General features: G+C 40.9%; 1 protein-coding gene across 20 annotated transcripts in view; it reads left to right on the forward strand.

Moving 5' to 3' along the window:
• The window catches only part of ANKHD1 (ankyrin repeat and KH domain containing 1), a 173,003-nt gene that overhangs the window by 110,894 nt on the left and 44,785 nt on the right, over nt 1-17,324 (forward strand). For 19 of the 20 annotated variants that reach the window (XM_084850861.1, XM_084850870.1, XM_084850862.1 and 16 more), the window contains exons 15-18: nt 1,716-2,459; nt 11,844-11,983; nt 12,103-12,214; nt 12,667-12,812. In XM_084850861.1, the coding sequence (XP_084706987.1) occupies nt 1,716-2,459; nt 11,844-11,983; nt 12,103-12,214; nt 12,667-12,812 (1,142 nt within the window). The remainder of the gene's footprint in view (nt 1-1,715; nt 2,460-11,843; nt 11,984-12,102; nt 12,215-12,666; nt 12,813-17,324) is intronic. The other variant, XM_084850882.1, reaches the window with a different exon arrangement.

Raw genomic sequence — 17,324 nt, forward strand, 5'->3', positions numbered from 1 at the left:
TATTGACTATCATGGTGGATTAAGTAATAGAAGGTTCAACAGTAGTTGAGGCTGTAAATTCACTTCCATTCTTGAGTCTGTCTGTCTGCTTTCTTCAAGATCCTAATGGCAGGGGAAAAAATAAGGCAAAGAATTAGGAAACCTTGAAGTGAATTTTGACCTGTTTAATTCATATCCTGCAGACAAATGAGCACAGAACCAGAACTATGCTTTGAGATGTGACCAAATTTAGTTAAACGTTTTTAGGATAATTCAGATGTTACACTAGAAGTGTTCTCGCTACATCAAAAAGAGTGGTGTGTGTTAAGCTCTAAAGATCCATAGCAAAAGTGAATAGGGGCTGAATATTCTTCTCCTAAACAAGATTGATAAAGAATTAACAAGCCCAGTTTGTAGAAAAATGCAAAAGCATACGGTGGTCCAGTTAATTACTGGACATGATAGATGCTTTAAGGTTGGCTGAATTTGTTGTGGCTTTCATACTGTAGAAGATATTTTCAATCAGTTTAATCTGTATCTCAGTGGTCCCTATGAGAGGCAGCCTAATTGAATTCAGCCTATAGTTTTTCAAGGTTTTATGACTGTCCATAACCTCAAAGATAGAGAAAATCAGAATGTGACTGCTAATAGCAAAGCTTCAATTAGTCTTGCATCACGATAGTTTTTATCTTTAATGTCAAGAATTTAATCATTTCCTTAGATACTTGGAGCTCTGGATCCAAATATCCACACATGGGTACAATTTTATCTATGCTTGTATTGATGAGGTGACAAGGAGTTGTGTTAGAGGCTAGGCCCAACAAGTTGCTGTGCACGTGATAAAGTCTGAGTCAAGGCATCTTGATTTTTAAAGCCAGTAGTATTCATGCTCATTCTTACAAAATAAACTTGCAAGATATTCAAATAATCACAGACATGTTGATGTCTAGTTTTGAATATTTAGGGCGCATGATGGCTGTCTTATTGCTTATTTGCCTTGTGAAATATTGTCTTTTTTTCCCACTATCATCTTCTGGCTTTTAAAAATTAGTGTATTTGTTCATGAAGAACCAGTATTCATTTGGCCTTCAGCTCTTAGCCTAGAGTGACTTGGATTTTGGAGGTATTGTTGATATAAGGCTGTTTCTTGCTAGGTTAGTTTGGGAAGCATTTAAAATTTGGACTGAATTGTTTAAACCATGTTTTACTATGGGAAATACATGTTTGGTTTTAAGAAATGTTTATTTTTGCATTGGTAGGGTCCTCATACTGGGGAGTATAGTTGGTAGTTTTGCAGTATATTTCTAGAGCACAGCTCCCAGAGAGAGAGGGAAAGTGGGGGTGTGGATGTTGGATGTTGTCTGTGTTCTGCATATTAAGACTTCAGTGTTCAACTGCAGTTACAGGATTTCTCTCCTTTTGCCTACGAGAACCATTTGTAGTCAAGACATCAGTAAATATTCCAAAATTGCTTTCTGTTTGCAATCTAATTTTATTTCCTTGGTAGCCAGTATCTAAGAGAGCATCTTTGTTCTTGAACGTTAATATAGTTGTTTTACAACTGAAGCTAAGATCCATATTTAAAATTCCAATTCTGTCTTATGCTGTCTATCCTGTTATGAAGTGTAGGCTTTAATCTATTTTATCTTAATGTGGTTAGTTTTGGGTGGAGAAAGAGTGGGAGGTATGGGTTAACTTCAGCATGGCATTTTTTCAAACATTTTTCATGTGCTTAGGTACATCCAAGCAGAAGTCAACTTCCCTTCAGGTAGCAGATCAGGACCTACTGTCACCTTTTCACCCATACCAGCCTTTGGAATGTATAGTAGAAGAAACTGAAGGCAAGCTGAATGAACTTGGACAGAGAATTAGTGCTATTGAAAAAGCACAGCTTAAATCATTGGAGTTAATTCAAGGTGAACCTTTGAACAAGGATAAGATTGAAGAGCTGAAAAAGAACAGAGAAGAACAAGTACAGAAGAAGAAGAAAATACTGAAAGAGCTGCAAAAGGTGGAAAGGCAATTGCAGATGAAAACACAACAGCAATTTACCAAAGAATATTTGGAGACCAAAGGTCAGACAGAGGCACCCCTTACCCAGCAGCAGCAGTGCCCACACACAGGTATCATCCCAGAAGTAGAAGGAAATGAGGGTCTTCCTGGGGATAACTTTTCAGGGTTATCGCAGGTTGACAGTGTCCTGTGTAAAGATGAGCAGCAACAGTCTCCACCATCTCCTGAGCAAACTGAGTTTGCCCCTCTCCAGCCTTTGTCAACACCACAGTGTGACTTTTCAAGTAATGTAGGTTGTAATGGGACAGATTCTTTTGAACTTCAGAAAGTATTAGGTAATCAGCAAACTGTAGGACAGCAGCCAATTGCTGGACATGGTCAGGGGCTGTTAGTTCAAGAACCAGACGGATTAATGGTTGCCACTCCAGCACAGACGCTTACCGACACTCTTGATGACCTGATAGCAGGTGGGTTGAGAAATATACATTTTCTTGCATTAATGTGTGTGCTTAGTTTCCTTTGCTCTCATTCCCTCTGACAAGGCTATCTTTCAGTTTTCCTCTCTGGGAATATTTGTTTAAGGATATTTCTTTCTTAGTATGCTTAATGTTAGCACAGTTAAATTCCCAAATATTGGGTTGCTGTATCAAAAGGCAAAATATTAACCTTTTACTTTATTTATTGAAATCTTACTATACAATCCTTTTGGCTTCCACTTCTGTTAGTGGTAATTTTAAAGGAAATCTAGTCATGAGAAACCAAGTCATTGAATTCACAGAATTGTGCAAATATACGTCTAATTTATGCCAGCCTGCAAGAATGTGTGGGCCAATCACTGGGCTCATGACCAGGCAGCACTCACATGGAAGTGCCATTTGTATGAATCGGTGCTTCTGTATAGGGGCTTTGTACATGACTGCTATGTCTAGTGCTCTCAAGGTGGCAATTTTCAAGTTTGAGGAAACCTTGGTGGCATAATATGCCAGTGGCTTTATTTTGAAGTTAATCTATGGACTACTCATTCATATATTTTGTATAGTATTTCCAGAATATCATATACATATTATCAGTTAAGAGGAAGAACAGGTTTGAGAGATGTTTCGCCTGTAGTTAAATGTAAGAGCCAGAAATACTTGCAACAGAAAGTGGAGGATAGTTTCTGCTTGGTAAAGATTTGGGCTACACTAGCTACCACCCTAGCTGTACCATCACTTTAACATCCAAAATTAGAAGAGTTGATCAAGAGTAATGGAATAAGATGGTAGGTGGAATTTTGTACTGGATTAGATGGACTCACATTGTTTATATATAATCTGCAAGCTTTAACAGAAACTTTCATTGCAGAGTAATTGGGCCGAAAATAAGGGAGGTCTTAGTATTCTTGAAGGCCCTGCCCCTGCGAAGACTGCACAGATGTTCTGTGTCCCTTTTTTTTTGCCAGGTGTGGTAGAGAATGTTTTCCTTTCCATTTGTATCCACAGTTAGCAAATCGATGGAACTGTCATGACATTCTATCTAGCTATTAAGACCATCCAGTTCACACATCACAACCACCCATGGTTTAACAAACCATTAAGAATGAAGCAGGATGAAGCGAGCATGCTAGTTCCCACCACCCAATCGCTCCTGCTGCAGCTGGGCAGAGCTGAACAAGCCAGGGACACACCTTCCCTGGATTGTTTGTCATGAAGTCTGAACCCAAAATTGTAGGTTGTTAGGGGAGGAACAACCCATGGCTTGTTCTTGTGTCACAAGTCTGATTTGTTCCTCCCCCAATAACCTGTGATTCCAGGTTCATATGTCACAGAAAATAACTCCGTGACAGAGCGTCCCTGGATTGTTTAGCTCAGTGGGAGCATGCAAGTAGCCAGGAGATGGCTCGTTGGTTCCTGCTTGTTCACGATTATCCAGGATTTAAACAGACCCTGGGTAGCTGTGACGTGTGAAATGAGCCCATAACTACACTGACTGTATTCTACTGAAATCAGTATCAATGTCTGCATGCCTCATGGATGGGCCTTGTGCTTTATTTTTGAAGCTGTGTTGGCATTGATGTGTATGTAGTATGGATATTCTTTATTTCTGAACTTGAAAAAGGAAATATGAAAGATGGCCTCTCTTGAGTAGTAGTTCTTATTAGTTAAATTGTACATTTTACAATTTAACTGAGGTCTTGACATTTTTACTGTATAAGCTCACACTCGCGTGTTTTAATGACAAAAAATATTCTGTTGACAACCCTGTTAATAGTCTGTGATATCAGTTGTGGGTCAACAAGAGAAACCAATTACTTTCTAAAATTGTTGAGTTCAGAAATAAAATGAGGTTTAAAAAAACCTTGGGTATGAGGAAGGAAAAATGTTATATGGATCTAAGCCTAGTGTCTTTATTATTAGCTATGCCAATATTTTGTGGGATGTATTTACTTAGTTGATAATCTCATAAAATCAGTACTGTCTAATCTCTGCAAGTTGTTAAAGCTTGCTTGAAATGGAAGCATATATGTAGCTGTTGTAATAATACAGTTCACTTGTAGATATAAGTGTAATTGAAGTGTGTGCCTAGCTAGCCACCAGCAACAACTGCATCTACCACTATTGCTGCTTGGCACCATTTTTTTCCATCAGCTGTGCCAAAATGAAGGCAGGAAGGATTGCACTTACTCTGTTTTGGCTTTATGATGTCAGTGTGTAGCTGTTGCATCTGATTGGCAACATCAGGGGTGGGGATAAATTAAAATAATGTGTGATCCTCCAGAGGTTGGACTGTAACTCCCATCAGCCCTAGCCAGAATAGTCAAAGTTGAGGGATGATGGGACTTGCAGTCCAACAACATTTGGAGGGTCACATGTTCCCCATTTCTGGGCTACATGGTATAATGAAGTTAAATCAGATTTGGCAAGATATTGACATAATGAAGTTAATCAAAATGAGGGCAGCGCTGAAAGAGAAAAATTGGTGCTGAGCAGTGGCAGAGGCTACTGCCGCACTACCATCAAGACTGCAAAGAGGCAGTGAAGGAAAGAACAAAGGGTGTTTTGGAAGTGTATATATAAAACCTTCCTGCTCTTCCAGCCTCCCTTTTGAGCTGAAAATGCTCATTTTGGAACATTTTCAGCCCTAATATGTAATTATGTAAATATGAATCATGTAAATATTTGTACTTCTGGTTCTATTAATGATATTCTTATATAGAGGAAGTTCACTTAATGTTCCTGAAAATCAGTAACGATTTAAGTGTTTATTGTTGGTGGTCTAAGTCTGCATCGCTTGTACAGAGCAGTGTGGATGGAAGCTTGTTGCCAAAAGATGACGGGACTGAGCCAAGCGAATTTTTAGTAGTCTGTTGCTTTCATCACAGAATTCATTGAAAAGAATAGTCTGGGGAATAATGTGGGCTGTGCACAGAGTTCTGGCCAGTGTGAGGTGATATGTGGCGACCAAATGTGCAGATTTGTGTGTGTGTATACCTATATTTTCATTGGGAATATCAGCCAGAGTCTTAGGGTTACATTTTCAAGGGTTGCATGTATTGCAAATGGTGGAAGCTGGCTTCTATTTAAAACAATGATGGAGGAAGAGAAAGAAGAGATCGAGGTGATTATTGGAGCTGAGCCAGTGAGTATCTTAATCTACAGGCAATAATATTTCTTGGGCATTGTTATTGTACTACTCCAGGCCTCAATTTGCTTCCATATGTAGAACTAATGCCACTAAAATTGCTGGGGCAATGCATATGAAGAAACATGTTATCCTTTCTAGTGTCCCATTGGTAGTCAAAGATGTAGTTCCTCTCTGGATTACAGTTTCCACTGATGTAGCTATTAATATTGCAGTTCCCAAAAGTAGTACAGAAACAAGCTTGAGTATGTGTTGCAGCATTTGAGTAAATACTCAAAGGAATATAGGTTCATCTAAATCGGGCCCCAAAAGTTTTGGGCTGTTGGGCACATTTGGAATTTTGAGGGAGTGTTGAAGGTGCTCTCACAAAATGGCTGCCATGGGACTGCTACCGAGGGTGTGGCCAGCTACAAACCACCAGTTTCCCAAAAGGCAAACTGGTGAGGCTAAAAGAAAAGTAATTTGCTCAAGAACCAAAGTGCAAGGTGGAGTTGAGGTCTGAGCTCCAAAACACAAAACCACTCCTTTGAACCCAAAGTTTTCTGCACCTTTGTACCAGCTTACACTATTAGCATTAATGCAGAAGTTGCTTATGCTAGTACTAAGTCAATTGCATAAGCAGAGTAGCAGCGTCTTCTGTATCTTCTTGCAAGCTTTAGTTTTCTCTGTGTACGTTAAGTACCTGTTGACAAGAAATTGCCTTTATTATTCCTTATACATGCCAACACAACATGTTTTTGTGTTTGCTTACATTGTAAGTTGGCTAGCAGTTCTTTTGTCCATATGCTCAATTGAGAGATACACCTGTTTCTCTTTTCTCTCAAAGACATTTTCATTTGTGGAAGGTTCTGTTGCTGGCTTCCAAATATATTATGCAGCTACATGTGGTGATACCACCCCTCCTTTTAGCAAACACCACCTTGTCTAGGAATGGGGAATGCTGTCATCCTTCTGGATCATGAAGCATACAATTATGAAAGTTATGGACTAGGACTGCAACATTTTAAGCTCAACTTAACCCCCTTCCCCGTTTGTTATATAAGCCTTATGGCACTGAAACATACATCTCTCTTTTCCTGGCTCTGCACCTCTGTTGACCTAGTCAGAAATGACAAGGCACTGCGGCATCTGTCCTGTTCGTTTTTCAAATGGCTCATGGCTCTCTCCCTCTCTTCCCAGCTCCACACCTTAGCTGGCCCAGGATAGCCTGTTGGTGCCTCTTGCCTGCTTCTGGGCTTGCTCCATTTCTAGTGACTGACATGGCATTGTGGGGAACAGGCAGTTGCTTGAAGGCTTTGGGTAGTTGGGTGACATATGTGGTGATCAAGCAAGGCTTCTTGTGCATTTGGGGGGAAAAGGTGTGTGCCATGCCACTCCCCTCTCACACCTGGTGAATTTGCTTCATTCCCCAAAATGGAGGGAGAGTAAAATATGTGTATTAATGTGTCCTGTACCCCTATGTGTCTGTCTTGCCTGTTACATGCTAGGTTGCCAAACTGTTCTTATAAGTGAGGGGAGGGGAGAAAAACATTACTAAAAGCTATAGAATCTCCGCATGTGGAGGCAATATATCCCCAAATACCAGATGCTGGAAAGAAACAGGGAATGCTGGCTGTTACACCTTAATCCTTTCTTGGCAATGTGGAGAGGGCTTTGTGCTCACTTAATAGTATGTGTATAATCTTTTGTAAATGCATTTAACTTTTCCACTTGGTTTTATGCATATGTAAGTCTGAGAGAATATAATTGACTAAACCGAAGAAAAGACATTTTAACTGAATAAAATTGCATGAAACCTATCTTTTATAGAGAAAATAAATTTGGTCCCAAAATCTAGTTGGGATGGTTTGATTTTTATGCTTACACACACACACACACACACACACCGCCCCCCCAAGACAGGTCCCTACAAGCCTGCTCAATGAGAATAGAGATGGACTCAGGATTTGAGATCTAGTCTTTTAACTGAAAGGACACAGTTCGACAGCAAGCTTAATGAAAAGGAGATATGCTTCATTGAAAGTAAAGAAGAAAATTCAGTCATGCAAGTACAGAAAGAAAAATAAGGGTGCAATCCTATGGTCGCTAGTCAGCCGGTAGACGGCCATAGGATTGGTCGGTTTCCACTTTCCCAGAGAACTGCCTTCCCACCCCTCCCCCATCACCTTGTAGGTGGCGCAGATCGTCCCTGGGCTCCATGCTCGGAAGAGCAGTGCACAGTGTGGCAAAAGGGGGTGTTCCTGGGGCCGGGGAGTGCTGGTACGTTTCCTATGCGTCATCTGGCCTCTCCACCCTGTGCTCCAACATCCCATGGCTAGACAGCTGAAATTGGCTGTCTAGCTGCAAATGCAGGGTGGCTGGAGCATGGAGGAGAAGATCCCCTCCATGCTACTCCCGCTTTGCATTGGATAGGCGGTCGCCTCTGTGTTCAGAGACGGCCGCCTCTCCACATAGGTTGCAGTATCTGAGATCTGCTGCACTGATCCAGGACTCAAAGCAGGCATGATGCACCCTTCAGGTACCAGGATGAAAGACAGGACTTCAAACATCGGGCACACTACTTTTTTTGTTACAGGCTTTTGCTAGCCAAAATGCAGCAAAAATGTTAACAGTATGATTGAAGCTTCCTCATTGGTTGTTAGGGTTCCTTAAGACCATTCCCCCCATGTTCAAAGCCCTGCCCGATTACATCAAATGTTTTGTACCTAATTCTGCTTATCCTTGTGCTGTTGATACCCCCTGAAGTTTGTCATGTCTTTGTGGTTTTTTGTTTTCCAGATCCCAGTCTTCCCCCATTTCCTCTGTGATCATTCCAGGTTATTGTAGGCCATCTTATGACATGCCACTGTCTAATTTTCTTATTGACGTTCGGGTTTTTGCACCTGGGACAAAGTACTTCTGCTTTGCTAAATGTTCTTTGCTGATGCTTAGCTAAAGTCCTTTAGCTCAAAGTTAGCCAAAGTCCCCTTTGCTTCAAAGCAGACCCGTACGTTGGGTTACCTAATATTTCAACTCCAATATATTGATCTCCTTGGCAACCATGTGGTTGCCCAATCATGAGACGTTAGCAGCCAGCACAAAGAGGCACCTTGCTATATTCATAGGGTTCGATCCAGACCCTCCATTCTGTGAATTAATTATTTTATTAAACACAGCAAACAGTTAAATCCACTTCCAAATGTGATGGCTTGGATTCCAGACTTAGAACTGAGATGTGAGAGGTGATTTCTGCCAGTCTCTTCTTCCACCTGCAGCCCCCTGTGCCCATTGAAGATCTGCTCTGGAGGGTCTGGGGACCATCCAGAATAGTAGGAGAGGCAATGTGGGGGAGGGGGAAATGCAGGGCAAAGTGGCAAAAAATGTTGTGTGTGTGTCCCCACCCTTCCGCCAGCAGGAGTTTGGATGTCAGTCTGTTCTGTGAACAGAAGGAGCCCTTCCATTTCATGTCAATTCTTTATCACTTTCAGCTGAAAGTTCATGGAATGGTCTGTGGTGTGTGATGCAGCCAGTTCTATGCTCTCTTAAATGGCTCTGTCAGTTATCCTTTGTTCCCTTTTATGGCTTCATCCCCAAATACCTGTATGATGCCACCTCTTTGCCTTCAAATCCCTTCTCAAACCCCAGCTTTTCTATGAAGCCTTGGCTTCACTCCCTTAGTTCTCTTCCCAAATTGAGACACTAACATGTGTGTAATTGCACTTGCTCATATTCATTCCTTTCTACCCTGTTTGCATTTCCCTGTTCTTCCCCTCCCTGTTTTCCCTTTTTTAATGTAAATTGTAAACTCTTTGGTACAGTAACCTTATCAGTTGCTTATGCTGTCTGTAAAGTGCCATGTGTAGTTGCTTACATGTAAATATAAAGATTTTACAGTCCTCTGTCCCTTGGCTGGTACCCTCTTGTGTTGTCAGCTACTGTACTGTACTGTAGATGTACTGCTTCAGTTGATTCCCTCAAGATTTAGACATTATCTCTTACATTGAATATGGGTGTACTGCATATTGAGAGTAAAGAAGCATGCATTTCAAGTGGTCCACTAGAAAGCAAGATATCCTTTGAGGCTCAGCATTTTTCTGGAGGAAGGGGAAATTTGATCTTAATTCTGTAAATACTGGCAGGCTTGATGATGTGTGGAAAGCAAAGCTCACAGTAGTCTGTGTCTTTAGTTTAAAAAGTGTTCTGTTACATTTTCTTCACTATCCATGTGGTGCGTTCTTTGACTGTACTTTCCCACTAAATATGAAAACAACTAATTTGGGAACATCAATTTCACAGGTGTCTTTCAGATCTCAGAAATCAGTTCTAAGATCCACTAATGTGTTTGAACTCACAGGTACCAGAAGTAATTGCATTCTGATTTGGAACTGAGATGTCACTCAAATGCCTCTATAGTGGTACTTTTACTACTGACAGCCAATATTGGCAATTTTATCGATTCAGATACTTTCACATGTTGCTAGTAAACAGGGAGAACTTGCAGATGCTCCTGTTCCATTCTGCATTTTGCTTTTTTGATACTGTTTTGTCCTAACTTGGTGTAGACAGTTGTTGCAAGTCAAGTGGACAAACTTTCATACAATTATTTGCTGCAGACGTAGGCAGAAGGTAAATCTGCAGATGTTTTGGACTGCATAGAATCATGGAGTTGCAAGGTGCCTCAGAGATTATCTAGTCCAACCCCCTGCTCAATGCAGGCTCTGTACTGCACAGTGCAGCTGCAGCATCCCTGACAGTTGTCCATCCAGCCTTTACTTAGATACCTCCACCTTCAACTCTCAGAAGCTCCTGCCAGCATAGCCAGTGGTCAGGAATGCTGGGGGTTGAAGTGCAAATGATTTGGAGATCTACTTTCTGCCCACTGTTTTTGTTACTCCCTCTAACCAGCCTAAGCCAAAGTTTCTGTTGGCCTTGGGTTCATGTGAAAACAAGACAAGTGTCCTGGTCTTAGTGCTAAAAAAAAACCTTTGGTATTGTTTCCTTGTGAACAACCAGGTTACTTTTAACCCTTTATTTTAATACCCTTCTGTTGCTAACTTGAATTGAATAAGACAGATTCTTTGTAAAAAATGTCTTCAACTGGTAAGGAAATTTAAGTGATATTGGCTTGCTTTTGTTCTTCGGCCAGGTTCTCAAGTGCGCAACATGTCCTGAATGTGTCTTATGACAGTTCAGGAAAAAGAACTTGTATCTTAAATGTAAATCATGTTTTCACAATGTTAGTCTTCCAATACGTGATTCACATAATAATTTCAGTACTATTTGATAGATCTTTTTTACATGTTGCCTCCTGTAAAAATTTAATTTTAAAAATCCATGTTCAGTTAGATTCACGAACAGAAATGGTGACTGCAAAAGTGTCACTTGCTTATATGTAAAAGGTTTAACATCAACAAAATATGGCTCATGGTGGAATTCTGCAGCTGTTTCATGAAAACTTGAATGCAGACTCAGAAGCACTAATAATTCTAGGCAGGTGAAATAATTCAGTAACTTTCATAGATGGCAGTGTTACTTGCCTGTCTTTACTTAATGCCTTCAGAACCCATTGAACTATGCTTTTCCCAATTACCTTTGCCCTGTGAGTGTAAGTAGCTGTTGCACAGCTAAATTACTGGAAAGATGTTTCCTGATTTCTGAGGTGCCTTTTCCTAAATCCGAGAAAAACAATGGTCATGTCCAATTTCAGGGAGGAAAAGCCATATTCAGGGCTGCAGTGAAGCTCATTTGAAAGGAAGGTTCACTGAAACTGGTATCTGTGAGTCAGTCCTTTACATTTGGTACTTGGTTATGGTACTGCTTCAGTAGCTTAGTTGAAAAGCAGCAAATAACATTAATAGATAGATAACTAAGTACAGAATAACAGTTGAACCTATCATATACAAAGGACATATGCATCATGTAAAATGTTACAGATATCTCTTTAAAATTCAGGGATGGGTTGGAGGAGAGACACTTCCTCAATTACTGCTTCCAAATATTTTGGAATGTGTGTCCTTTATACTTTTTGGGATGTGCATGCATTTTCTATGTGGACATCTGTACTGAGTACAAAATATAAAGTGAGAATCCATCATAAGTGTTCCTGGAATTGGGGTACAATGTTACATTAACCTGGTAATTCATCATTTGTTAAGAAGCTTAGTAGTTAACAGACAGGACATGGTCTGTTCTCTTGGGAAAGGAGGTTGTGAAGAAGGAGATGTTGAACTTATTTTTTTCTTCTTTCCTAGCTGTTAATAGCAGAGTGCCCACTGGCTCCAATTCCTCACATACTACGGAATCGCCTACACCTGAGCCTTGTTCACAAACACTCAATGTGACTTCTCAGTCTGTACTCCCCACATATCCTTCTGTTGACATTGATGCCCATGTGAGTAATATAGATTGGTTATAAATCTGTTTTTGTTTTAATAGTTATTTCTGTTACATAACAGAGCAATAATAAAGTGTTCCATACTAAATGTAATATATGTATTTTCTACTGTTTAGACGGAGAGTAACCATGATACTGCACTGACTCTTGCATGTGCTGGTGGGCATGAAGAGCTCGTCTCTGTGTTAATAGCACGAGGTGCCAGCATAGAACACAGAGATAAGAAGGGTAAGGTACTGAAGTGCTGCTACTTGTCTGTGCTTTTATCAGCAGTTGATGCATATCCAGTTGGGCATTCTACTACTTCTCATAACTTTCTGGCTGATGGGTGGTTGTTGTTGTTTTTGCTTTTTTCCTAGCTTTGATCAATGCTGGCAAGTGTTTGGAAACTTAAACTGTGTTGCTATATGGGGTTTTTGAAAATAACTGAGTATGAAGCTTGTGTTTCTTTTGGCACAGACTTCTTGTCACCTCTGCTTCCCCTACCCCATCCCACACTCGAAGTGGTTTATGACAAACTCAAAGTAAATGCCAACCTTTATTTCAGTTTCCTATACATTGATTTCCACTGCCACTATTTATTGTGAATTACTGGCTTGAATATGCTAGTATTACATTCTGTGGAGCAGTTAATTTTGACAATTTTAAAAAATGGCTTTTAATATGATCATTTCTATTAGGTTTTACACCGCTAATTTTAGCTGCAACTGCTGGTCATGTTGGTGTCGTAGAGATTCTTCTAGACAAAGGTGGAGATATTGAAGCACAATCTGAACGTACTAAAGACACTCCACTTTCATTAGCATGCTCTGGTGGGCGCCAAGAGGTAAGTATTATAATCTTTAGTAGGCTTTACATGGAGTTCTGTTTTTACATTCCAGTCTTATATTGGGAGAAGAGGACATAAACTTCCAGCAGTATGATATGTCCCCTGGCTCCTTGCAGCATTTTATTGCATATTGTAGTTATTGAATTTTATATGTAAACATTTATAGTGAAATAGTGTTTGTCTGTGTATTACCGGTTCTATAAATTCCTTTCCCAAAATATTATTTATAGTAGTAGTTCTTAATAGACATTTGACATTCTCTATCAGAAGAATAAGATTCTTCAAAAGCTAACTCCTGTGCAGCTTTTATATGTAGCATCTGATAGAATAATTCTAAAATATATAAACCCCATCTAAAAATACAAAACTAGTCAGCTTTAAGGAAAGCGCTGATGACTTGGCAGGTATAAACTGGAGGTGAAATGGGGTCAAGACACTTACACATTATTAAATGTACCTGAATTTGTGTAGCATCCATTATGGGGCTTCACAATCCTGTCCCCTCAAAATGTCCAGTCCCCTAGATTAGACATACGTACATAGGATGCTACAAGTGAGACCACATTCCAAAGTTGCGTCCAGTGTGTGGACACAAGACAGGGTGCCTGATCATGTTTGACTACCCTTCAGAGAAGCTGCACAGTTTTGGCTGCCTGTGAAAAGGGCTTTGGACTGCCTCCTATAATTGTATCTGTTCAATGTTGTGTTACTTTCGGCACCTCCTGAAGATACTGTTATTTCGAGAGGCCTTCCTTGAGTGACCAGCTGCCGTTTATTAAATTCAGAATTTGTTTCTTTTAGAATTTTGTTTCTTTTAGAATTTTGTTTCTTTTAAAATGTTTTAATTGTTTTAGCATGGTGTTTTATTCTTTTATCTTTGCTGTTCACTGCTCCGAAATCTTTGATGTGGAGCAGTATATAAATATTGTAAATAAATAAACATGTTTTATCATTGGTTTCTTCCACTTTCACTAGCAGCTATTTTTTGAATTGTCTACAGCCCTGCCTTCCATGTTAAAACTAATAAAATAAGGCATACGCAATATTAACCTTGATTTATGTGATGAAAATCCAGTCAGACTTGTATGTTAACTGTCTGAGAAGAGCTGTGTTGCCATAATCTTTCTGTTGTTGTTCAATCGTTAAGTTGTGTCCAACTCTTCGTGACCCCATGGACCATAGCACGCCAGGCCTTCCTGTCCTGCACTCTCTCCCGGAGTGTGCTCAAGTTCATATTCATTGCATCAGTGATGCTATCTAGCCATCTCATCCTCTGCCGTCCCCTTCTCCTTTTGCCTTCAATCTTTCCCAGCATCAGGGTCTTTTCCAGTGACTTTTCTCTTCTCATTAGGTGGCCAAAATATTGGAGCTTCACCTTCAGTATCTGTCCTTCCAATGAGCAGTCAGGGTTGATTTCCTTTAGGATTGACTGATTGGACCTCCTTGCAGTCCAGGGGACTCGTAAGAGTCTTCTCCAGCACCACAGTTTGAAAGCATCAATTCTTCGGCTCTCAGCCTTCCTTATAGTCCAGCTCTCACAGCCATACGTTACTACTGGGAAAACCATAGCTTTGATTAGACGGACCTTTGTCGGCAAGGTGATGTCTCTGCTTCTTACTTTGCTGTCTAGGTTTGCCATAGCTTTCCTCCCAAGGAGCAAGCATCTTTTAATTTCATGGCTATAGGCACCATCTGCGGTGATCTTGGAGCCCAAGAAAATAAAATCTGTCACTGCTTCCATTTCTTCCCCTTCCATATGCCAGGAAGTGATGGGGCCAGATGCCATGATCTTCATTTTTTTGATGTTGAGCTTCAAACCAGCTTTTGCACTCTCCACTTTCACCCTCAACAAGAGGCTCTTTAGATCCTCTTTGCTTTCTGCCATTAGGGTGGTATCATCTGCGTATCTGAGGTTGTTGATAATTCTCCCGGCAATCTTAATTCTGACCTGTGATACATCCAACCCGGCGTTTCTCATGATGTATTCTGCATATAAGTTAAATAAGCAGGGCGACAATATGCAGCCTTGTCGTACTCCTTTCCCAATTTTGAACCAATCAGTTGTTCCATGTCCGGTTCTTACTGTTGCTTCTTGACCCTCGTACAGGTTTCTCAGGAGACAGGTAAGGTGGTCTGGTACTCCCATCTCTTTAAGAATTTGCCACAGTTTGTTGAGATCCACACAATCAAAGGCTTTAGCGTAGTCAATGAAGCAGAAATAGATGTTTTTCTGGCATTCTCTTGCTTTCTCCATGATCCAGCGAATGTTGGCGATTTGATCTCTAGTTCCTCTGCCTCTTCGAAACCCCGCTTGTACTTCTGGTAGTTCTCGGTTCACATACTGCTGAAGCCTAGCTTGTAGGATTTTGAGCATAACCTTGCTGGCATGTGAAATGAGCGCAATTGTGCGGTAGTTTGAACATTCTTTGGCATTGCCCTTCTTTGGAATTGGAATGTAAACTGACCTTTTCCAGTCTTGTGGCCACTGTTGAGTGTTCCAAATTTGTTGGCATATTGAGTGCAGCACTTTAACAGCATCATCTTTTAGGATATTAAGTAGCTTAGCTACAATACTGTCATCTCCGCAAGCTCTGTTGTTAGTAATGCTTCCTAAGGCCCACTTGACTTCACTCTCAAGGATGTCCAGCTCAAGTTCAGTGACCGCACTATCATGGCTATCAGGGACATTCAGATCTTTCCTGTATAGTTCTTCTGTGTATTCTTTCCAGCTCTTCTTAATCTCATCTGTTTCTGTTAGGTCCCTGCCTTCTTTGTTCTTTATCATGCCCATCTTTGCACAAAACATTCCCTTGATATCTCCGATTTTCTTGAAAAGATCTCTAGTTTTTCCCATTCTGTTGTTTTCCTCGATTTCTTTGCATTGTTCATTTAAGAAGGCCTTCTTGTCTCTCCGTGCTATTCTCTGGAACACTGCATTCATTTGGATACATCTTCCCCTTTCTCCCTTGCTTTTTGCTTCCCTTCTTTCCTCAGCTACTTGTAAAGCCTCATCAGACAGCCACTTTGCTTTTATTACATTTCTTTTTCTTTGGGATGGATTTTGTTGCTGCCTCCTGAACAGTGTTACGGACCTCCGTCCATAGTTCCTCAGGCACTCTGTCTACCAGGTCTAATCCCTTAAATCTATTCCTCACCTCCACTGTATATTCATAAGGATATGATTGAGGTCATACCTGAATGGTTTAGTGGTTTTCCTTACGTTCTTCAATTTAAGCCAAAATTTTGCAATAAGAAGCTCATGTGATCTGATCCACAGTCAGCACCAGGTCTTGTTTTTACTGACTGTATAGAGCTTCTCCATCTTTGGCTGCAAAGTACATAATCAATCTGATTTCGATATTGACCATCTGGTGATGTCCATGTGTAGAATCACCTCTTGTGCTGTTGGAAAAGAGTGTTTGCTATGATCAGCATGTTCTCTTGGCAAAACTCTATTAGCCTTTGTCCTGCTTCATTTTGTACACCAAGACCGTGCTTGCCTGTTATCCCGGTGATTTCTTGACTTCCTACTTTAGCATTCCAATCCCCTATGATGAAGAGGACATCTTTTTTTGGTGTTAGTTCTAGAAGGTGTTGTAGGCCTTCATAGAACCGATCAACCTCAGCTTCTTCGGCCTCCGTGGTTGGGGCATAGACTTGAATTACTGTGATGTTGAATGGTTTGCCTTGGATTCGTACTGAGATCCTTCTATCGTTTTTGAGATTATACCCCAGTACTGCTTTTCCCACCCTTTTATTGACTATGAGTGTTACTCCATTTCTTCTAAGTGATTCTTGCCCACAGTAGTAGGCATAATGGTCACCTGAATTAAATTTGCCCATGCTTGTCCATTTTAGTTTGCTGATTCCCAAGATGTCGATGTTCACTCTTGCCATCTCATGTTTGACCACCTCCAGCTTACCTTGATTCATTGATCTTACATTCCAGGTTCCTAAACAATATTGTTCTTTACAGCGTCGGACTTTCTTTTCACCACCAGACACATCCACAGCTGAGTGTCCTTTCGGCTTTGGCCCAGCCGCTTCACTCTTTCTGGCGCTACTTGGAAATTCCCTCTGCTCTTCCCCAGTAGTATATTGGACACCTTCCGACCTGAGGGGCTCAACTTCCGGCATCATATCTTTTGGCCTTGTGATACGTTCCATGGGGTTTTCTTGGCAAGAATACTGGAGTGGGTTGCCATTTCCTTCTCCAGTGGACCACATTTTGTCAGAACTCTCCGCCATGACCTGTCCGTCTTGGGTGGCCCGGCATGGCATAGCTTATGGCTTCACTGAGTTACGCAAGCGCCACAACAAGGCAATGATCCATGAAGGAGGTTCCTCCTGTGCAAGCACCAGGTCATTAGTGACCCCTAGAGGGACGCCGTTTATGCTGGCGTTTTCATGGCAGACTGTAGTGGGGTGGTTTGCCATTGCCTTCCCCAGTCGTGACTACCTTTCCCCCAACAAGCTGGGTACTCATTTTACCGACCTCAGAAGGATGGA

Source organism: Heloderma suspectum, chromosome 4 (genome assembly GCF_057233095.1).
Source record: "Heloderma suspectum isolate Gila_16-S chromosome 4, 16-S_ref, whole genome shotgun sequence".
NCBI classification, from domain to species: domain Eukaryota; kingdom Metazoa; phylum Chordata; class Lepidosauria; order Squamata; family Helodermatidae; genus Heloderma; species Heloderma suspectum.